General features: G+C 57.7%; 2 protein-coding genes across 3 annotated transcripts in view; both read right to left on the bottom strand.

Annotated features, from left to right (window-relative positions):
* Positions 1 to 22: 22 nt before the first annotated feature.
* Positions 23 to 10,046, bottom strand: JPT2 (Jupiter microtubule associated homolog 2). Its single transcript, XM_056135281.1, has 5 exons — positions 9,976 to 10,046; positions 8,691 to 8,836; positions 5,861 to 6,003; positions 2,134 to 2,182; positions 23 to 1,825 (listed from the first exon to the last, which is right to left on the bottom strand). The coding sequence occupies exons 1-5, from the start codon at positions 10,017 to 10,019 to the stop codon at positions 1,656 to 1,658; spliced, it is 552 nt and encodes a 183-aa protein (XP_055991256.1). The 5' UTR covers positions 10,020 to 10,046; the 3' UTR covers positions 23 to 1,655.
* An 852-nt stretch (positions 10,047 to 10,898) lies between these two features.
* CRAMP1 (cramped chromatin regulator homolog 1) overlaps positions 10,899 to 22,896 on the bottom strand; it is a 37,794-nt gene continuing 25,796 nt past the window's right edge. The window contains exons 11-21 of one of the 2 annotated variants that reach the window (XM_056135220.1): positions 22,231 to 22,408; positions 19,189 to 19,370; positions 19,030 to 19,104; positions 17,722 to 17,803; positions 17,203 to 17,307; positions 16,913 to 17,091; positions 16,703 to 16,771; positions 15,874 to 16,102; positions 15,455 to 15,619; positions 14,588 to 14,715; positions 10,899 to 13,169 (exon numbers count right to left, since the gene is read on the bottom strand). In XM_056135220.1, the coding sequence (XP_055991195.1) occupies positions 13,008 to 13,169; positions 14,588 to 14,715; positions 15,455 to 15,619; positions 15,874 to 16,102; positions 16,703 to 16,771; positions 16,913 to 17,091; positions 17,203 to 17,307; positions 17,722 to 17,803; positions 19,030 to 19,104; positions 19,189 to 19,370; positions 22,231 to 22,408 (1,554 nt within the window). In that variant the 3' untranslated portion in view covers positions 10,899 to 13,007. Of the gene's footprint in view, positions 13,170 to 14,587; positions 14,734 to 15,454; positions 15,620 to 15,873; positions 16,103 to 16,702; positions 16,772 to 16,912; positions 17,092 to 17,202; positions 17,308 to 17,721; positions 17,804 to 19,029; positions 19,105 to 19,188; positions 19,371 to 22,230; positions 22,409 to 22,896 lie in introns of both variants that reach the window. The other variant, XM_056135219.1, reaches the window with a different exon arrangement.

Raw genomic sequence — 22,896 nt, 5'->3', positions numbered from 1 at the left:
AGAGGGACTCAGGAGCCCGGCACACATGGACCAGGCAGCCAGGATGCACTGCAACGTTTATTTCAAGTGTTCCACCCAATTATGCCATGTAAAAAGTCAACGCTTACAAAATGTAAAAATAAGATGTTTCTATCAAAATTATACTGATTTGAGTACAGGTTTGTTTTTGGTATAGTTCTTAACGAGTTGGCACCAAATCTATAAACACGTGTTAAGGCTTAATTAAAAACAAGGAGCAACAAGGTTGATGCGCTGGTGACAGAACAGGGTTCCCAGCAGTGGCCGCTGGCCACTGGCTCCAGCTCAGGCCTTCTTCATTCCCTCTCCAAACCCCATCTGCACAACTACCCCTACCAGTGCACAGAGCCAACTCTTTCTCATTTAACTGGAAAAATAAATGTGTATGTGTGTGTGTGTGGGGGGGATGTTTTGGGGGGCAGGGGAGCCATAAGGCCAGCAGGAGTTAGGAGTCTTGATGATCAATGTGGAACCCCCTAATCATTGTGTTGTGTTTAAAAAAAAGTTATGGGCCGGAACGATAGCATAGTGGGTAAGGACAGTAGCCTTGCAGCATGGCCAACCTGGGTTCACATATGGTCACCCAAGCACTGCCAGGAGTAATTCCTGATGCAGAGCCAGGAGTAACCCCTGGGCACCACTAGTCCCCAAACAAAAACAAATCAAAAGAGAAAGAAAAGTTTGAATCAATAGCTTGCGGCTGCATCACCATGTCACTGTCAGTGAAACTAGTGTGTGGTGGCCTCAGACACATATAAGGGGGGAAATGCTCTGGACGAAAACAGAAGCACCTGGAAGTCACTTGGAACACGTGACTCGTCAGAGCAGGGAAGACAGGCTGCCAGTGGGTGCAGCTCCAACTGTACCAGGCTTGATGGTGGGTCGGGCTATGGCTTGAGAACTCCATTTCAGCGGCCAGGCCACCAGACCGCCTTTGGGAGTGCTGGGAAGCACAACAGGAGGCACTTTTGGAAGATGAAAGCAACCCTGCTCTGCCAGCAGCAATCCTGGAGTCGGCTGGTGGAGGCCTCTGTCTACTGGCTGTGGCCTCCTGGGTGGGGGCCCACTGACTATGGCCCAGGGCACCCTGAGCAAACCTCCCCTTCTCTGCGTACCTGAGCTAGGGGGTTTTCTAGAAAGGTGAGACACCTGAGCCCACAGTGAGGGTCCTTGAGGGTTCAATTCACAGAGGATGGCTTCTTCCCACCATTGAAGAGGAGAACCAGCCTGCGGGGAGCTTAGCCACACTTCTGGGTGGCAGGAGCACTTGGGAAAGAGGGTGGCCTCTGCCAGCACCGGGCCAGGAGACCAGCAGCCAGGCTTCTGTGAACAGCTGTGGTGGAAAGGAAGAGAGATGGAGCAAGTGGCCGTGTCTCAGAACAGCATGCAGAGGTCAGCAGCTAGCACGGGCTCTGGGGGCCGTCCCAGAGACTCCCAGTATCCTGCCTTTGGCCTGCTCTGGCCCCTACCCACACCCGCCCTGGTCTTCACGCTGGGGCCTGCAGAGAGGTGGAGACCAGGGAAGCCAATGGGCTTCAGCATCTATAATGAGGTTGAGCCCCCAATGATGACAGCAGGGGCACTGGCATCTGGAAGGTGAGGTCTGGGCTCAGGGGAAAGGGCATGGGCTTCTGGCCTCAGTAGAAGGAGATGCTGGATTTGCCTCCAGGTGGATTGAGAACTTTGTTATGGGAGCGTGGCCGGGGCCCCAGCCTGGGCTCGTGGCTGTCGAGTTCAGGCATGGGTGCAGTGTTGCTGTTGTCTGTTGCCTGACCAGGCGCTTCTCCAGGGGCCAAATTGGCAGCAGCTGTGAACAGAGGTGGCACAGCGCCCGTCAAAGGACAGAGGAGGACACCAGCTCCCTAGAGGGGAAGAAAGAATGCCCTCGGCACCCCACCCTGCCCATGATGCATAAGGAACAAATCAGCCCAGAGCTGGGAAGGCCCTGGCCCTGCCCTCAGGAGCTCAGGGCAGGTGCTGGGCTTCAGACACTAGATCAGCTGCCTGAGGAGGCCATGCTGACCACCAGGGAGAGATGAAGGATAGCGACCAGCTGATAAGTTTTCAGCAGTGCTGAGCGGTGGTCTCTGGCCTGGAGCAGAACACACAGCTCACCTGTTGGCTCTGGATCCGGATCACCACCTTCACACATGAACGCATGGTCCTGTAATGAGCAAGTCCCACGTCAGTACTCTGTCCTGTACTGCCACTGGCCCTCCGTAAGGAGCCCCTCCTGGTCAGCACCCAGATACTCTCCTCACCCAACAACATTTCAGACCATGGGTCTTAAAATCATTTAAAAATTCTGACCAGGGCTGGAACAATAGCACAGCGGGTAGGGCGTTTGACTTGCACGCGACCGACCCAGGTTCAATTCCCAGCATCCCATATGTCCCTCGAGCACCGCCAGGAGTATTTCTTGAGTGCATGAGCCAGGAGTAGCCCCTGTGCATTGCAAGGTGTGACCCAAAAACAAATAAAATAAAATCACTGTCACTGTCCTCCCGTTGTTCATCGATTTGCTCGAGCGGGCCCAGTAACGTCTCCATTGTGACAACAGTTGCTGTTTTTGGCATATTGAATACATCATGGGTAGCTTCCCAGGCTTTGCCGTGCGGGTGAGATACTCTCGGTAGCTTGCCAGGCTTTCCAAGAGGGGCGGAGGAATCGAACTCAGGTCGGCCATATTGGCCGCTTGCTCCTTGCCCTACCTGCTGTGCTATCGCTCCAGCCCCAAAATAAAATTAAATAAATAAAAATTCTAACGAGACAGAATACAATGGGTAGGGCATTTGCCTTGCACGCAACCGACCTTGGTTTGATCCACGGCATCCCAATAGTCCCCCCAGCACTGCAGCAGTAATTCCTTAGTGAAGAGCCAGGAGGAACCCCTGAGCACCACTGGGTGTGGCACCAAAACAAATTAAAAAAAAATTCTAAACAGGAGAGCTGGTGATAGTATAGCGGGTACAGAGCTTGGATCCCTGAACATCACTCAAAGTAAACGCTGAGGAACACTGGGTGTGAACCCCTAAAACAGGGGCCCTGGAGGGCACTCCTAGCAAATCCTGGCTGAGTGGTGAGGTGCCGGGCAGGTGCTAGGGCCGGAGCTTGGGCCCTGCATGTGCATGCCCTCCCCTCGAGCTGTCTCCTGGCCACATGAACTCCTATCTTGCAACCAACAACCCCCTGCCCATTTCTGATACAGAGCAGAGTGGGAGCTGAGGAAGGTCTCACTGTGCCTGGACCTGGGCCTCCCTGCTGGCCACTGGCGTACTTACCTATGTTCATTCACTCATTCAAGTGGCAGCCAGTTTCTTAACTCAGTCACTTTATTGTCAAGCTGAGTTTGTAAGCTCTTGTTGTGGTCTCGGTCAGGACTGGGGAGGCGGGGGGGGGGGGGGGTCCCTCCTTCTGTCCATGGCCATTTTGATATTTGTAAGGTCCATCGAGCCATATAATACAGGCCATGGGAAAGAAATGGTGTGTCTCTCCCATCCTGTGACAGGGACAGACCTAGGATTTTTGGGGTCTCTTGAGCCCACAGGCAATGCGGCCTGTTCACTCTCAGGATAGCATCTTTGAAAGTACACATTTTTCTTTTATGGCAGGGCAGGTGTGGATGTGGGTGTGGGTGTGCCCACATCTGATGATGCTCAAGGAAATATATTTCTGGTGGTGCTCAGGGGACCATACGGGTTGTTGGGGATTTGAACCCAGGTGGGTTTTGTGCAAGGTAGCAACCTCCCCGCTGTATTACCTCTCCAGCCCCAGGAAGCAGTAAGTTTTTCACTTAAAAAGCCTAATTTTTTTTTTTTTTTTTTGCTTTTTGGGTCACACCCGGTGATGCTCAGGGGTTACTCCTGGCTCTGCACTCAGGAATTACTTCTGGAGGTGCTCCCTGAGATGGGATGCTGGGAATCGAACCCGGGTTGGCCGCGTGCAAGGCAAACGCCCTACCCTCTGTCCTATTGCTCCAGCACCCTTTTTTTTTGGTTTTTGGGTCACGCCCAGCGATGCTCAGGGGTTACTCCTGGTTCATGCACTCAGGAATTGCTCCTGGCGGTGCTCAGGGGACCATATGGGGTGCTGGGAATCGAACCTGTGTCAGCCATGTTGGCTGTGTGCAAGGCAAATGCCCTACCCGCTGTGCTATCGCTCCAGCCCCTAAAAAGCCTAATTTAAAAAAAAAAAATTTTTTTTTTTTTTTGCTTTTTGGGTCACACCTAGCGATGCACAGGGGTTATTCCTGGTTCTGCACTCAAGAGTTACTCCTGGCGGTGCTCAGGGGACCATTTGGGATGCTAGGAATCGAACGCGGGTCGACTGCGTGCAAGTCAAACACCCTACCCGCTGTACTATCTCTCCAGCCCCCAAAGAGCCTAATTTTTTAACTTCAAATTTTCTCAGTTCTGTGTTTCTTGGAGTCACACCAAAGAAACCAGTGATAAATCTAAGATGACAAAGGTATGTGCTCACTGCTTTCTCTTATAGCTCCAGCTCCGGCACATGGTTGTGAGCAGCACTTCAATTTCCCCTGCACGTCTGCTGAAAGAACTCCTCTCCTGCAAGCACACTGGGCTCAGTGCAGGAAAGCACCAGCTCCTACACCTGCCTCACTGCTCTCTCTTCATGGTGAATCCAGACTGCCCATCACCGCTCTCTCTCTCTCTCCTCACGCTGAGTTCGAGTGCCTGTAACTTTGTTGTGAATTTTTTTTTTTTTTTTTTGCTTTTTGGGTCACACCTGGCGATGCACAGGGGTTATTCCTGGCTCTGCACTCAGGAATTACACCTGGCGGTGCTCGGAGGACCATATAGAATGCTGGGAATTGAACCCAAATCGGCTGTGTGCAAGGTAAACGCCCTGCCCTCTGTGCTATTGCTCCAGCCCCTGTAGTGAATCTTAACACTGGCAAGTGTGAGCTTTCCAACTTTATTATTTACGTTTTGGGATTACACCATCCAGTGCTCAGGACTTACTCTTGACTGCATTCAGGAATCACTTCTTGTGGTGCTCAGGGAACCATACAAGGTGTCAGAATTCAAACCCTGGTCCACCACGTGCAAGGGAAGCATCTTCTCTGCTGTACTGTCATTCTGGCCTCTCATTTTACTTATTTTTTTATTTATTCTGACTTGTTTTCAAGATTATTTAGCTATATGGGGTCCCATAAGACCCCAGACCCTTTGAGGATAGGTTTTTCTCATTTTCTCAATTAGACATGGCTGGCACTTTGATAAGAACTGCATTCTAACTATTTATGGAGGGGTGGGAGTGGGAGTGGGCAAGAACCCAGGCTTTTGGTCGCATATAGTGGTCCTCGTGGACCGCAGGTAGTGCTGGGGACCATCCAGGACTGGCTGCATCAAGGCAAGCCCCTTCTCTGCCATCCATCTCTCTGACCCTGGGGCTGTGTTCTTGGACACTTCTCTTGGGGCAGCCACTGAACCCAGAACTCTATGGTCATCTGCCAGCTCGCAGCAAGGGTGATTCAGGTTTATGCTAGAAGAGCTCAGATTCCAGCCAGGCTGGCTTTGCCGGGTGCTGACCTCTGACCTCTGCTCGCTCTGACACTAGAGGACACTGAGGACTGCCCAGTGTCACATCCCCACTGCAACTTTCCACATGGGTGCCGCTGGGTTGAAAAGCCCTTGAAGAAAGCATCCTGAAATGCCCTCCAGCAGTTGCCTGGCCTCTCAGCACATGGTTGGTTATACTTTGACACTTTCCTAAGTGATGTATTGAGGCTCAAAAGTCCAGTGTGGGGCCTGGAGAGCTAACACAGGGTTAGCTGGAGCGCTGGTCCCGGAGAGCTAGCAGAGTTAGCTATGGTGCATACCTTGGGTTTGTTTGGGTGTGCCAAGGGCACAGCAGCAGCCACGGGGGACCCAAAGATGTTGCTGGTCTTGCCCCCTGGTGGGTTCAAGCGCTGTCGAGGCTGCAGGGGTGCTGGAGCCTCAAAGATGCCACTTCCTTTCCCTCCTGCAGAGCAAGCAGAGAATGAGTGCCCAACGCTTCCTTCCCCCCTGCAAAGCAAGCACAGCCTGAGTGCCAGAGCATCCTGGACCGAGCCAGGGGGCACTGGCCTCTGGGTGAGGACCCCCTACTTCTGAAGAATCAGGTCTGTCTGGCCTACAAACCTAGCCACTCTTCGCTTGTCATCTTCCGAAGAGCATTTGGCGTAACACGCCAAATGCTCTTCGGAAGATGACAAGCGAAGAGTGGCTAGGTTTGTAGGCCAGACAGACCTGATTTAGTAACGTGCCCTGGCAAAGTGACTGCCCTCTGGGAGGTGACGTTCACTTGTCATTCTTGTCGCCTCATTCCCAGTGAAACCTCCAGTGACAACTAGATGTGGGTGTCAGTGAGTAACAGACACTGAACATCTCTGCTGTCAAACAGTGATTTGAACAACCATGAAAAAGACAGGTATGGAGGGCCTGAGACAAGTGCAACATTGCAGGAAGGTGCCACTTTGCACATGGTCAACCTCAGTTCAATCCCTGGCCGGCATATGTTCCCCCAGATACCATCTGGGATCACTCCGGAGCAGAGACAGAAATAGTGCCTGAGCTTCACCAGCAATGGCTGCCACCCCCCAAACACACAGAACACGTATCTAGTGGCTGCGGAGAGCAATCAATATGCTGGAGAGTGGGCTCTGAACACAGGAGCCCCAACAGGAGTGAGCCCCAAGTGTGGAGCTAGAGGAAGCCCTGAACACCTCCTGGTGTGGCTTCAAAGCCAGTAAGCATACACCCATCAAAGCTCACGTAGAAGATAACTGAGGAACAGTCATGCTAAGAAACCATGCAGGGCCCAGCAGCAGTGCCACACCCATCAAAGCTCACGTAGAAGATAACTGAGGAACAGTCATGCTAAGAAACCATGCAGGGCCCAGCAGCAGTGCCAAGGCAGCCTCACAGTCAGACTCCAAACCCAGGAAAATGTGCCTTCTTACTGATGAGCAGAGAACAAGGCCAGCACCCAGACCTGGAAGAAGGCCAGCTTCTAGGACCAGAAAGAGCAAGTTCTGGGGAGTTCTGGGTCACTACACAGCCTTGGCAGAGAGCAGCAGTGCCCCAGAGCAAGTCTATCCAGAAACACACACTGTGGTCCCTGCATTGCTATTCACAACCGCCACTTCTGGAAACACCCTCACAACCAGGGTGTAGAGAAGACACAGTCTATATCCACAGTGGAAGAGATTCAGCCCCAAGAGGAAGTCTCATCCTTTGTGACCCTACAGGGGGTGGGTCATGTTAAGTGAGACAAACACTAGGTGGTCTCACTCCCAAGTCTCTGGGGATGTAGACACGGAGCAAGCAAAGTAAGTGGCCCCACACCCACCCTCGACCTGGGACCAGGAGGACCCCCAGCAGTGCTGACTTGGCTTTTGAAGAGCAGGACAAAGCTCAGAAATGGGGGGGGGGGGGTGGAGATGCACACTCAGCCTGAAAAGCAAAGCAATAAACATTCCCCTGCAGTCCACTCTGAAGCTCAGCACTTGGCAGGTGCTAAGGGTGGGGCTGGAGGCACCTGAAGCCTTCTAGAAGGAAAGAAAGGCAGGTGTTTGTTTGCTCAGTAGCCACAAGACTGGGCCTTCCTCAGAGCTGGGGGTGGGCGGGTTCTGCACCAAAAGCTTCTAAGGTGCTTGGACATGGGCTCACCCAAGCAACCCGAGCAAGTGGGAAGTGCCCCCTGGGAACCCCAGTGACTCACTTTGGGCACATGAACTGGGTCCAAGGTTGCAGTTGACACCAATGGGCCTGTGCAGTTGACACAGGCCCTGGACTTGGTGTGCAGAGGCAGCGCAGAGAGATGCAAGCGTGCAGCTGAGCCCTGGCAACTCCCATGATGAAGCAGCGCTGGGGAGGAACGCGCGTGAGGGGGCAGAGGCCAGCACCAAGTGGAGCAGAGACAATGCTGCGGCATGATGGGCAGTCAGGCCCTGAGAGACTTAGGCCCTATAGCCCAGACCAGGCGACTCCCAGAGAGCGAGTGGCAAGTTCACCTTGCCCCACCGCATGCACAATAAGCAGGAACTTGGCTTCACCCTGGCTGTCACCCATGGCCTGGACACTCAGCAGTCTGGCCAGGGGGTTCAGGCTGCCAAGGCAGAGCTGTGGTTGAGCCAGTCTGCAGGGTGCCCAAGCCTGGCTGCTCCCAAGCTGTTGGCACACTCTCTGAGTGGCCTAGGAGGGAGTTCACCCCTTGCCACCTGCCACCCCCTCCCCCAACTGCTTCATGGTGACCACAGGCCAAGAGACGCCGACCCTGCATCTACCCCAGCCCAAGCCCCCAACCAACTTCAAGCTTTTGTTGGCTCTGTGCTTTTTCGTCCCTTTTTTGGCCAAGAACAGTCTGTGGCCAGAGTGAGCAGGTCTGGTCTGGCTGTGGCCTGGGTTCATTATCTGCCTTAACACTCAGACCTCTGAGGGTACTGGGGAAGGCACCCCCACAAGTGCAACTCAGCTGGTGGTCTGGCTCTGAGAATCTTGCCTGTGACCATAGGAGACGAGACTTCCCTCACCCAGTGACTGGGTTCCTCCCTGCACCAAGCACTTTGTTCAGAGGATGTGGGACCCCGGGGGGGGCCTCAGGGCCAGGACAGCAGAGGGAAGAGCTGATGAAAACAGGCCCAGGGCTGACGGTCCCCAGGACACTACCTGGTGGGTTGGTCCTCTTCGGGAGGCTCTGAGGTTCCTCAGTGGGCCCAAAGATATTCGAGGCCATCCTGTTGGGCCGACTTGCTGGTGTGGCTTCTGCTGCGCTTCCAAATGGGCCACTCTCTTCTCCTGAGGGCGGCGTGGGTCTGCAAGCAGAGCTAAGCGAGTCAGCACTGGGGGCATCCACCTCTCCTCCGGGCTTCCAGCCTCTCCCCTGTGGAGGTGGTGTTTGGTCGCCTCACAACACCAAGACACGCCCCCCGGCCCCCACACCTGTGGAGCTGGTTATTGGTCCTCTGGCCTCACAGCACCAACACCGCCCCTCCCCCCACACCTGTGGGCTTCCGGTCCCTCCTCTTTGGCGCTGGGGGTCTCTGGGCTTCGCAACACTGATCCCTCCACCCCCGCCCCCACCTCCGTGGGCGTCCAGTTCTCCTCTCTGTGGGGCTGGGCGTCGCCCGGCCTTACAGCACTGAGATACACACACCTGCGGGTGTCCCCCCTCTGTGGAGCTGGACATCGCCGGGCCTCACACACTGGACCTGGCTTTTCCAAACATCTGTGTTAAGTGACCCCCTTTGGGGTAGCTCACAGTGGCCATGTGGCCTGCTGGCCTCCCTGCTTTCCCTGAACGTCCTGGGCATGCCACAGACCCCAGAAATCTGCCTCGCACAAAGTTCCTGCCATCTGTCCTCAGAGAACCGTCTCCTGCGCCAGCGCGGCGCGTCTCGGGCGGCCCCGGCCGGCGTGGACAGGCCCGGGCCGCCGGCCAGCGGCGGAGGCTGCGGGAGGGAGAAGCCGCGGGCGTCGGTCTCCTGACTCTGCGCTCTTTGTTCCGCGTCGGGGCCACACCCGCGGCGCTGAGGTGAGCCCGCGTCAGCAGAGCGTCTGCCCCGCCGGCCGGAGGGTTCGGGCGCCGCGGGCGCTGCAGGCGGGGGGTGCCCGCACGCGCCTGACCCCCGAACACTTGGGTGCCCCCCCATGCCCAAGCTCACGCCGCTTGTCCCCTGAGGCCGCCCGCCCGGTTCCGGGAAGCAGCGCGCAGAGCCCGGACTTCGGGGCACGGGGGCCGGGGCCGGGCGGGACCCCAGACCCCCGCGCAGACCCCCGGCGGCGCACGGCCCGCGCCCGAAGCCAGGACGCGCGGTGGCCGGGCCGGGCTGACGGGTTCCGCGGCCGCGGCGCGTCAGGGTCGGGCGAGCAGCACCTGGCCGGGGAGGTGGCGCGGCCGCGGGCGCCCAGGGCTCGGGCCTGAGCGAAGCCCCCGCCCCACGTCCCGCCGCACCTGGAGCCCGCAGCACCGCCCGCGCTCTCCGGGGCCCGGAACATGTCGCTCCGCCGCTCCAGCGCCGCCGTTCTGCCCGCCGGCCCCGCGCAGCCGAAGGCCCGCCCTCTCGCTGCCCGCCCATTGGGCGCCGTGGCCGCCCGTCGCGCCGTCCTCGCCAATCAGGGCGGCGCGATGCCCGCGGTCGATTGGCGGGAGCGGGTGCCGCTCACAGGCTCTGGCTTCGGCATTGGGCGGCAGCCGTGGGGGGGAGGGGCGTCCCGGAGGCGGAGGTGGCGGCGCTGTCGTGGGGCGAGGCTGGGCCGCCCACCGTTTCCCGAGACGACCCGACCCGCGCAGAGGCCGCGTCGGGGCCGCAGTGGGCGCTAGAGGACGACGGTCAGGTTGGCTGGGGGGGGACATCAGAGAAGGGCGTACCTGGGGGAACACGGACGCTGGGGGGAGGGCGGCAAAAGCAGGACATCGGGGCGGTGGGGGACACTCACTGGGAGGGACGCAGAGCTTGGGGAGCTGAAGAGAACAGGTGTCAGGACCTGTGTGTGAGAGGACCTAGAGCTGTGACACTTATGGAGGGTCAGGACTAGGGGGAGCGCAGGATCCCGACAGGACTAGCAAGAGTGCCCACACCCCCTTGCCTCTGAAATAGTGGGGTGCAGTGCCCTCAGCCCTGTGCAAGCAGGGTCGCCCAGATACCCCAGGGGTGGCCGTGGAGCAGGGTTGTGGAGAGACTCCAGGGGTGTCTGTGAAGCAGGGTAGTCCAGAGACCCTACTGGGGTCTCCCACTGACCCTGGTGGGTGTTGGGAGGTGGGACCAGCGCCCCACACGTGACACACAGGCAGAGACCATCTAGTTACATCAAGTATTAGTATGTATTTACGCACAATAAAAACATTTACAAGTTGAACTGGAAATTTAAACATAAGAAGTTTAACAGTTTTTATTATATTAAATAACCAAAACACCTTTTATTCCCAAAATTGGTAAAGAATAAATAATATAATTTACAATATGGTACAAAAAATAATCAGGAAGAACAGGCATTCTGCTTTATACATACACTGTATATTTATAACCTATAAAACAAATTCACATCTCAAACAAGCCGACCACCTTAGATGATATGGCTTAAGGGTCTTCTGGAAGCAGCAGGGTGCTGCCAGCTCTGGGCACAGCAGAAGCAGGCTGGGCTGCAGGCTCTCCTGGCTCTATTTCCTCACAAATGCACCTGGTGCCTCTATATGGCCCCCCTCCCTGTTTCCAGGCCTCTGCTCCAGAACAGGTCTCTGCACAAGCGGGTTAGATTCAGAATGGGAAGAAAGAACACCACCCCTCACCCTGAGGGGCAGGAAGAGAGCAAACAGGTCTGGCTGCGGGCATTTGCAAACATAAGATACAGACAAATGATATCAGGACCCTTGGCCTCCTCACCCGTCAGAGGATCAGCTCAGCACTAGAGTCTTGGCCAGCTCAAATGCCCAGATGGGGAAGGCAAACACCCGCCATAGAAGTGTGGCACAGAAATGCCACAGGCCCGAGACAGGTGGAGGTCAGAGGTGTCTGCTCCATGCCTACACCAGCAGGGGGAGGTGACAACTGGGCACTTCAGCCACAAATGCCCCCTCCCCCCTCTGCAAGTGAGCCGTGAGAGCAGACTTCCTGTGTTTACCGAGATCCAGCTGGCCAAAGGGGAGGCTCAGTTTTGACCCCAGCTGCAGATGCTGAGTCCACCGGGTGGCAGCCAAGATGCCCACTAGGCTCTCTAGGGATCCCTGAGGATCCAAACTCTATACCCCGAGTGCCTGGCTCTGGTCCAAGCTCTCTGCCTTACTTGGCATCCCTGGTCAGACAATGGCTTGAACCCAGCCTGATGCCCTAATCCTCTATGGACCTAATGGTCAGGGCACAGAACGAGTTTACCGATCATGGTTGGCTCCAAAAGGTATGATAAAGTTCTGGAAGCAGATTCACCAACACCCGGGGAAAGAGGCCTGGTTCCGACCCCTGCTTTGGCCCTCAGCTTTAGGGCTGTTTGCCATTGGCATCTGGTAGCAGTTTGTACCTAGGGCCAGGGCTCAGTGCTGCCCGGAGGCCAGCCTGTCTCCTGCGGAGGTGAGTGCTGCTGAGACCCCACGAAGAGTGCGCCCCCTTTCGCCCCCATCCAGGGTAGCTGGAGTCTACATGGGAGGGGGGAGGGGCCGTGGAGAGGGCTGCAGCTGGCTGACGCTGAGCGGGGTTAGATCAAGGCTGAGGGACATAAACTGGCCACTCCAGGGACCAAAGAGGTTAGGCTAACTGGCTGCTGAGGGGAGAAGAGACAGCAGGTGGAGGCACTGCTGTCAACCCCCTGGCACAAGCACTCCGTGAAGGCCCAGGAGACAGCTGAGCTTCACCTTGCCCTGAGGCTCAGGGCCAAGGCATGGGCAGAGGCGCGCCCATGCACCTGGCCCGCTCTGCAGCCATGGGAGCAAACACACTTTCCCAGAGGTTCAGAGGGTCGCCTCGAGTCACAGAAAGGACGCTCGCGTCAGAGCACCAATGAGCACTGCCCCATTTCTCTCAGAATTTCTCCATTCTCCTCCTGTCGGTGGTCAAACCTCAGCAAGGGAAGCACAAGGAGAGGGCGGGGAATGCTGACTGCCCTGCCCTGTGTCAGTGTCCTTGGAGGTGTCTGCCGCCTTGGCTGTGGATACCACCAAGTAGGCCCCGGCCAAGCCCCGCTGCGCTCCCCGTCTTGGCTCCCAAGCAGCCAGCACAGGGCCAGGCTTGGCGGAAGAGGAGCAGCTCAGCAGCCTACCTGCTGGGCTCTCCAGGGCAAAGGCACCCCGAGCCTCTCTTCTGGCAACAGAACCTACTGGAATGTTCAACCCAACTGTGGAGGCAGAAACGTGGTGGAAGCAGGCCCCCCCACCCCCAGGGCCAGCATGAAGCCAGTTCTAATGCCAGCAGTCCTCGCAGACACCAGGGCACATCTCGTGGTCACCCTCTCCCTGCTCGACACTGGTGTGCCACCGTCTGTACGCCTCCCTGTACGTCACTGGGAAAGGTCACCGATGGGGGCACCGCTGCCGCCATCGAACAGAGCCTCTCGGCGGCCAGGGTCACTGATGGACAGCTCCTGGGCCAGGTCGTTGAAGCGAGATATGTAGTCCACGCTGTTCTCATTCATCATGCAGGCCAGCTGGGAATCCATGACCTGTGGGTGGGGAACAGGAGCAGCAGGTGAGACCAGGTGCCCCTGAGGGATCCAGCACCCAATGTGTCTGCAGTCCCGGGGGCACGGAGCCCAACACCCCTCCACACCCCATGAAAGGACGCAGAGGTTCCAGAAATGAGACGGGGGGCAGTGGTGTGCCGGAGGGCAGGCCCAAGTCAGGACACAGAGATCTACCTATGCGGTGCCCAGTGCCAGAGGGGCCTGGGGCCATTAATGAAGGTGACGTCCATGACAAGCGAACGTGAAGCCATGGTACAAGAGAAAGGGGAGCAAATCAGGCTGTCTTCCCTCGCCAGTCTGGCCTAGCTTCACTCCCTCGGTTACCTGCTCCTCAACCCCATGTTTCCACTAAGATCCATCAGGCCGTTTTCGCCACAACTATAAACACCACCCAACAACGCCAGGACTAGTCAAAATGACCCTCGAGTCCTTTTTACGGAATCCCTGCAGAGACCCTCCCCAGCAGTGTTGTGGTTGTGGGGGGGCACTGGAGTCACACCTGGGGGTAGTCAAGAGCCAAGTAGTACCAGGAATCAAACCAGGCTGAGTTCGTGCTCCAATCTGAGCGAGCTCAGGGACACCTGGGCTCTCACAAACCTCCTCAGCCCCATCAGTTTTGGACCCCTCAGCCAGCCAGCTGGGGCCAAGCTGGGGTACATCTCGGTGTCTGTGGTGCCGTGTCCATGGCGCTGAATGCTGGCAGCACCACGCAAACACAAAGCCAAACGCGACTCCGCCCACAAGCGTCAAGAGTCCTGGCTGTGCCCTGGCCCAGGGTTCTGGGCCCAAAGGCTCCGAGACCGGCTGGCCATGGGAGACTAGAGCGGACTCTGGCCTCCCATTTAGCGCCCGGCTGGAGCCCCCCAGAGCCTTCCCAGGAGTTGGCCAAAGCCCAGATTCCCAAAATTCTGGCAGGGGAAGCCAAATCAGACGGTAACCTCCTCGAGGGTCACCGTGAACTGATAGCCTGCAGAGTCAGAATAGGCAATGTCGGGAACACAGCTAGGCTGGGGAGGTGGGGGGGGGGGGGGGGGGGGTGGAGAAGGTCAGCACCCTGTGGCCACAGCATGGAGACCATGTGAGCAGAGACAAGCCCATGTGTGGCAGGACACCATGTTGCAGTCAAAAGATGAGGACTGTCCAGGGAGCTCCCCTCCCTGCCCAGGGCCTACTGTGCCCACTCCCACCCCTGCCCTGAGCACAAAAGACCTCCGGGAGCTCAGCAGGATACCTCCCATGAACCAGAAAGTAGGGGGAAGGTGCTGGAAAGAGCCGCCCTCAGGCTTCAGCTGCGCCACCACGTCCCACTGCAGATGGCTTCTGTCCTCAGGCCTCAGCTCCATGGCAGGCAGGGGAGAATGTGCTGGCCACTAGGCTCCTGGAGGGGAGGCCCTTACCTCTGCAACATCAGCCAGGGATCGAGACACAAAGGAGTCCCGCGAGCTTCCATCCAGCAGGCTGGGGCCCAGCAGTGAGGTGCCACTGTTGGTGCCAGCAGGCGTTGGCAGCATCTTCCGGCTCTTCTCTGGGGAGATGAAGCTGGCTGCAGAGGGGAGGAGCCCTGAGACAGGGTCTGTGGCAGGCAGCCCCACCTGCTCACAAGGGGGCACCAGGTACCACAGGAAGTTGAGACCAGTGGCTCAGGACTGCAGGCACGTGCACAGCTCATCAGAAGTGGACTGGGGTGGGGACCCTTCTTCTAGGGATGTTCTGAGCTTGGCTGCTAGCTGCAAATTCAAGCTAGTATCCTTATAGCAGACAGACCTTGGGAGGTGCCCATGGAGCCCTTCTCAACACTCTCACTGCCCCACAGCCAAAGGTCACTGCAGGGGTCGCAGCAACAGAACAGCGGGGAGGGCATCTGTTCCATTCCTGGCACCTAGAGGTCCCCCATGCATTGCCAGGAGTAATTCCTGAACACTGCTGGGCATGGCCCCAAACCAAACCCAGAGCTCCTAGCAAAGTTTGCCCACCGGTGCCACTCAGTGCTCCGCAGACTGAGAGACACAAAGGTCCCAGCCACCCTGCAAGCTGTACCCCTCCCCCAATGAGAAGCCTCATGAGGAAGTGCTATAAGGCCTGATACCTGGCCAAGGGCCCAGGTGACTGCCAGGGCAACGGCAGGACTGTGCCTCTGGGTGGGAGGTGGCGGGGCCTAGCCAGCGTCCAGGGCTTGTGAGCAGCCCGCAAAGGCATGGTCTGCTATGGCGTGACAGCCAGATCCTGGCACCCCCTCTGCAGTCTGAGCTCACCCCGAGACTCACCGAACAGGCTGCTGAGCGAGGAGTCTGTGGGGTCACTGGGGCACCACTGAGGGTCGTGAGTAGGGGAGGCGATCCAGTCGGGTTGAGGGCTGCCAGCTGGCGAGGGAAGACTCTTGGAACTGTCGCTGCCGTTGAGTTTCGCGGGGGAGAGAGGGACGCCCTCACCTGCCGACCAAAACCCCTTTAGAGAGCTGCTGTGGGCCTGGTGGCACCCTTTAATCCAACCACCACCCGGAAGGTTTGGGCACGGGTGTCCTGGCCACATCTCTGACACCCCACAGATCCAGGACTACTAAGACCCCTTTGGCCCAACCCCCTGAGAAGCACAGAAGCCCAGAACTAGCATCGACAGGAGCCAGACCGTGCCCTGCACGGGGGTGAGCAGGCAGGAGTCAGGGCGGGACAGTGACGGTCCTTACCGTACTGGCCGGAGCTAATGGCGATCTCAATGATGGAGTCACTAATGTGTGTGGCGGGCTCGCCCTGTGACAGTACGTCCTCGGGAGGGCCGGGCAGAGAGATGTCCAGGAGAGCAGAGACGTTGGGTGGGGAGAGCCGGGCGCGACTGGCCTCAGAGGGTAGAAGCGGGGGCAGGCCGTTGGGCAGTGGAGCCTTGGACAGCTCCGAGAGGGCCAGGACCGGCGAGCCCTAAAAGAGACAGGCCATCAAGCAGCACAAGGCTACACCCCAGCCCCCCATCGGTGTGCCCATGACCCCCAGCCCCCTGCATCTGAGCAGGAACCCAGGGGCGGTCTCCCTAGAACATGAGGACCAGCAGTGCAACTGCTCCCACTCAGGGAGGGACCAAGCAACCTGCCCTCAACAGTATTTGGAACAGCTCCACCCCTTTGGGAAAATACTCAATGGCTCCCTAGAAATCTCCTGTTTTTCTGCCGCACACAGTGGTGCTCAAGTGTCACTCCTGGAGGGGCTCAGGGGGCATTTGGGGGATCGAGCATCAAACCCAGGTTGACCAGATGCAAGGCAGGCACTGCCAGCTGTGCTGTCACTTCTGCCCTAAAAGGTCCCTGAAGAGCAGACAGGAAGGCCCAGCGCCCCAGGCTTCCAGCAGCCCTGTCATTCCAGCGCTCCAGGGCCAGTGTTCCTGTCACTTCGGGCACGACTGTTCTAGGACTGTGTCTGTCTGGACCCTCAAACCTCGCCACAGGGAGGAAGCCAGAGCTGGCCGAACATGCCACAGGCTGAGCTGGATGCAGGGAGGATGCAGCAGTCTACAGCATGCTCTACCTGGAAACCACCTGTCACCGGCTCCTGCTCAGGCCCCGAGGAGACACTGACGAACGGGTCACTCGTGCCCTAGGACACACACCACCAGGAACGCCTGTCAGCCGCCATGACTCAGCAGCCACCCCGCCTGCTTCCGTGCTTACCCCATGGCCCTGGCTTCCCGGCCCCAGAAGTCGGAGGCAGCGGGGAGCAGACCCAACCCACGCTTACCGCAGCAGCAGGGGTGCAGCCTCCGTCTGGGTGCACTCCACCGGAGTCCTGGCCTGAGACAGCCATTGTCACCTCACTGGAGGGCAGTGGCGTGATGCTGGAGAGGCCATCGGAGTCCAGGACAGGCAGGGGACCTTCGGGGATTATGCCAGCACTTTTTGCAGCAAGGTCAATAGCACCTGCCAAGGGAGGGCACTGAGAAGCCACGCTACAGACAAAGGCCCGAGGGCACCCGCTTCCTGCCTGCAGAACCCAGCAGGGCTCCACCACCAGGTCTGTCAGTCACTCACTGGTCAGCTGGCTTGTGGCTGGGGGTGGAAGAACCTTGGGCACAATGGGCCGGGACAGAGCTGCCTTACTCAGGGCTGACTGGATGGGCCGGAAGGAGCCTCTCCCTGTGAGGACAAGAGTGGACAGGTCAGGCCTACTTGCCTGGACACTCCCGCACCAGAGGGGCTGCAGCCTCAGATTTGGTCAATGAACTGAGCAAATGCCTGCTGACTCAGGGACCCCTGGTCAGTGACCCATGGCCACTCCCAAAGGAGGCTGGCCATGGTGAATGCGCCCTCATGAACATGAGCATGCGGGGGGGAGGGGGGGAAGCAAAGCATTATTGGGGCTCCACCGTTTCTCTGGAACCACGGGTGCTGGTGCCATGACACGTCTCCTGCAGAAAATGCCTGACCTACAATGTCGCATCGTAGAAAGAAACACTGGGTGCAAGAGAAAATGGCACTCATAGCACCCACAGGATCACCAAGGCAACTGGGGATGGAGCCAGTTTGCAGTGGCTGCCTGCTCGCACTCACCAGTGACGGGCGAGTTGGCCAGGATGGAGAAGGCGCAGACGTTGTGTGGCTGGCTCTCCGACGGCCTGGGGAGCAGTGTTCTCTGTGGGAGACAGTCGACTGTCAGCAGTGCCCCCACCTCCAAGGGCCAGGGCCATGTCTTACTGCACTGGCAGACACAGCTGAACCCGCACAGTGCCCAGGCATGCGCATCTCCACCCAGCGGGCTGGATTCGCTTTGAGATGGGCACAGGCCTCCCAACGAGCATCCCAGAAGCTGCCCGTAGATAGGAAGGTGCGTGGCTCACACCCCTAGCCCACACGCTGCCACCAGTGATGGGATGGTTTCTGTCCCGGAGAAAACTCAGAATAGGGGGCGCCGCACATCCACTGCTGTGAACTGGCTGGCGTGCCACCAGCCTGGCCTCCATCTGGATGAAGGCTTTTCACCAGGCCCAGCCCACGAGCAGTGCACTGGGGAGGAATCGCCTGGAGGGGCAGGAGCTGAAGACAGGCACCAGGGGATTGAATATGCAGCCGTGGGGCCCCAAGGGCCTCTGACAAGTCCTGGTGACTTATGGGTCTCTCTCAGGCTTCGGGGCCACTGGGGTCTGCTGCAGCACGCATGCCCCGGTTGGGGGGGGACGGGACTCAGCTATGGCCAACAAGACCCAGTACAGAGAAACAGCCACACTGCTCCGGTCGTTTCAAAGTGCACCAGGAGTGACGGACAGGGACTCCAGGGCCCTGACCCTGAGAAGGTGCCGCCACCCTCCAGCTTCTCTGATGTGACCAGGAAGTTCATGGCCAGGTGGCTGCTGCATCCCAGAACCACGGATACAGCTGGCAGGCTCCTGACGCAGCCCAGCAAGGACTGCCTTGCCCATGCCCAGGCAGCTGACAGAACCATGTGTGTCAGTACTCGGGCCGTGGAGATGGTTTCATCCTGATACCTATCCTACACCCTCTCACCTCGAGAGAGGATGAGCTCCCCTAAAGCAGAAGCACACCTCCCCCCTCACAGCTGTCCACATCTTCCAAGGGCCACCACCGCTACCTGCCACTTTTAGCCCTTCCCTACCTCCCCTCCACTCTCGGGGCCTTCCAGTTCCCCCTTAGAGAGAGCTCCTGAGTCCTCACACCCATCTGGCTTTAGGACACTGGAGGTCCCCAGAACAGGACCAGTTTTATGAGCAGAAAATTCAGCTGTGCAGAAAGTGTTTTTACTTTCCCATCCTGTGAAGATCATCGCCTACAGGAGAATCCCCATTTGCCAGCCCTGCAGGTAAAGGCAGGGAGTACAGAAGGAGATTCCTTGGGGCTCCTGACCTGGACCACCAGTGGCTTCCGCAGATGTCGGTTCCTCAGCTTCCTGGGCTTGGGCAAGAAGAAATCCGACTGCATCTAGAACAAACATTGTGCGGTGGAGTGTGAGTGTCCTGCACACAGATCAGGCAGGCCGAGCAGACGGCTTGCCCCCCTACTCACGCTGATGGAGTTCAGGTGCTGACGCAGACTCAGTTCTGTTTCTTTACTGGGAGAGAACAGCTTCCCATGTCTGCTGTTGGGTGGCAACGTGGTTGGGACAGCAAAAAGGCCACCATCAGAGTCGCTGTTTCCTGTATTAGAGGGACCAGCCACCAAGAGAGGCCGGGGAGCATTTCTCAAACCTAGAAGTGGGCATGAGACAGTCTCAATTAGCATATGCCCTCCAGAGCTGTTCATCCGGGACCAGGCCAGGAGGTCTGACAACCCTGGCATTTCCCCAGAGGAGCTAACTGTCCCACCCAACCAGGAGCCTCCGTGTCTCTGTCCTGCCCAACCCGGAGCCCTCCTATCTCTCCCATCCAAGAAGAAGCCCCTGCATCTCTCCTGTCCAACCAGGAGCCCCCGTATCTCCGTTCCGCCCAACGAGGAACCCCCGTATCTCCATCCTGTCCAACCAGGAGCCTCCGGATCTCTCCTATCCAAACAGGAGCCCCCCTTTCTCTCCTGTCTAACCAGGAGGCCCCATGTCTCTTTCTGGTCCAACCAGGAGTCCGCCTATCTCTCCCACCCAACCAGGAGCCCCCCTTTCTCTCCTGTCTAACCAGGAGGCCCCATGTCTCTTTCTGGTCCAACCAGGAGTCCGCCTATCTCTCCCACCCAACCAGGAGCCCCCGCATCTCTCCTGTCCAATCAGGAGCCCCCATATCTCTCCCGTATAACCAGGAGCCCCCATGTCTCTGTCCCGTCCAACCAGGAGCCTCCGTATCTCTCCCATCCAACCAGGAGCCCCCGTATCTCTTCCGCCCAACCAGGAACCCCCGTGTCTCTGTCCCGTTCAACCAGGAGCCTCCGTATCTCCGTCCTGTCCAACCAGGAGCTTCCCGTGTCTCTGTTCTGCCCAACTGGTCTTACTCCCTGTAATTCTAGCTTTCACACTGCTGGAACCGCAGGGAGAAAGAGAATTCAAGTTCAGACTTCTGGAACTAGAAAAACTTTCCAAATATCTATGGCATCTCTATTTTTGTTTTGTTTGAGGGCCACACCAGGCAGTGTCAGGGGTCACTCCTGGCAGGCTTGTGCCATATGGATTAGGCGGGTGCAGGGCAAGCACCTTACCCCCGCTGTATCTGCCAGTCCCTTTCTAGGGCATTTCTTATTTGGGGCTATATAGTCCCTTGCAGTCCCCCAGGATGTTCCAAGGGGGCACAGGTAAAAAATAAAGAAAATGGGAGCCACAGAGCCAAGTGAGAAGGAAAATATATTTAACAGCCCTCCAACTGTGAACCAATTTCAGTAACATCACAAACTTTCAATTAAATACATATACAAACATACACACTAATTCATTCACAAAAAGTACCCAAGAAGTCAGAGAGGCTGAGAATGATCCAGAATCTCCTGTGACTTCCTTCCTGCTGTCCCTCCTACTAGTTGGCCCTAATCTTGTGCCATGGCTGCCATTCCCACCATTGGAAAATTCTGGGATCCACAGTAGGGGCACCTTCTCCGGGTGGGAAACACTGTCCACTCTGTCACCAGCTATGTACAGCCAGACCGCCCTGGCCACTGTAACTCACAGGCAGCAGAGCAGATAGCTCGGAACCAGCAGTGAAACTTTACAGGTTGCTGCCGCAGCCGTCCTACAGCGTGCTATTCCCTGTCTACTCTCTAATACAGAAACAAGCCACGACAGAAGGTGCGAGTCAGGACTCAGCTGTGTGTTGTGGGTGATGGTCTACCCACAGCAGGGTAGACCAAGTGTGTGTGGAGCCAGACTGGTCTCACTGCAGACGCACTGTTCTCTACACCGCCTCAATGCAAATGGGGTGGACAAAGCACGACGCGGGGAAGATGCCGTCTTCAGCAGCCCACCCTCAAGAAACATGGAGGAAGAGGCCAGAAGCGACCTGCAGCAGGCAGGCCACCTGGCCCTAGTCTTCCCCCTCTAAACCCAACAGGATGTGCTCTAGGAAACAGCCTCCAAGCAGGCAGCGGGCAGCACAGGACGTGAGCAGACACGGTCCCGAGATCTGGGATACACTCCCTTCAGTCGAGCTACTGCTGACGGGTGCCACAGCACCGCGAGCGACTGCCAACAGGCGCCACAGCACTGCGAGCTACTGCTGACCAGCACCACAGCACCGCAAGCTCTGACAGGTGCCACGATACCCCAAGCTACTGCTACGGCACCGCAAGCTTCTGCCAACAGGTGCCGCCACACCGCATGTTCTGCTGACAGGTGCCACAACACCGCACACTTCTGCCAACAGGTGCCATAACACCACACACTTCTTCCGACAGGTGCCATACCACCGTGAGCTTCTGCTACAGGTGCCACAACACCGCGCGCTTCTGCCGATGGGGTGAGCAACTGAAAGACTGGATGAAGGGGAGGCCGCTCCCAGACAAGGCAGAAGCAGCGCCCAGTGCCAGAGCTCCAGGCTCCAACGACGCCCACGCAGCACAGCAGGCCATGGGAAGGAGGCCTACTGACTCTCACGGGAGACCACAGGCCCATGACCTCATCTCGTTATAAACTCACAGAACTGGATAGAGCGGCTGCAGAGATACACGGGGGAGCATGCTCGCCTTGCACACAGTCAACACGGGTTCAATCCTGAGCATTCCATCTGTTCTCCCAAGGCCTGCCAAGAGTGATCCCTGAGCACAGAGGCAGGAGGAACCCAGAGCACCATTGGATGTGGCTCAAAAAATAAAATTAACCACTGAACCAGAAGCAGGGACAGTTCAGAGCAAAGATCATGTCTCTCCTGGAGTCTCAGTCACCCTCATCCACAGACCTAAATTGATTCTTCAGCTACAAATGGCTTCAGTAGTGAGTAGGCTGCTAGCCCTGCACACGGCCGACGAGGTTCCATCCCCAGCATCTTATATGGTCCCCGAGCCCCGACAGGAGTGATCCCTGAGTATTGTCGAGTGTGACCCCAAATATATATATATAAAAATAAATAAAAATAAAAATCACAGCGGTTTTATGGTTTTACGCCGCATGCTCACAGAAGTGGGCGCAGCAAGCCTTACCTGAGGTGCAGGAACCCGAGGGTGGTGAGAAGGTCTTGCTACCACGCAGGGTAGACTGGCTTCGTGGGCAGCGGGGGCTCCGAGAACTGATGGTCACCACCTTCCCTGGGGGGGTCGCCGAGTGCTCCTCCTGGGCGGGCCTCACCGCTGTGGTGGGGCCTACATTTGTTTCTGGAGCCTAGGACAGAAGCCCAACTCAGAGAGTGGACAGGAGCACCCCAGGTGCCAGGAGGAGCAGTGCCAGAGTGCCCTGTGCCCCACCCACAGCCCCAGCTGGCAAGAGCAAGAGCCCCAGAGCCCTGGACTGTGCTGCAGGGCCACACAGCACACTCACCGCAGGGACAGAGGGCTCCGGGTCACCGCCAGCTAGCCAGCAGGACCACCCGTGTGGCCCCACCTCCCAGCTGAGGGTCCCTCCCGGGCTCCAGCCCCACCCTTTTGGGGGTACTCAGAACCTCAGCTCTCATCAGGCAATGCCTCTCTCTAACTTCCCGTGTGGCTTCCGACATGAGGGCTCCCTCTGCTGCCCGGCCCCCCATGGCCCTTTGCCAACCCTCGGTGGGCTCTGCAGCAGACAGACACGTGTGGCAGGTCATGGGGTCCTGGCTTCCCCCCATTTCTCAGCCCCAGTCCTGAAGTGGCAAGGCCCCGCCAAGGAACGGGCAG

This window comes from Sorex fumeus, unplaced genomic scaffold, assembly GCF_029834395.1.
Source record: "Sorex fumeus unplaced genomic scaffold, SorFum_2.1 ptg000110l, whole genome shotgun sequence".
In the NCBI taxonomy this organism is placed as follows: domain Eukaryota; kingdom Metazoa; phylum Chordata; class Mammalia; order Eulipotyphla; family Soricidae; genus Sorex; species Sorex fumeus.
Note: the sequence above shows the minus strand (reverse complement) of the source record. Positions and strands in the feature narration are given on the sequence as shown.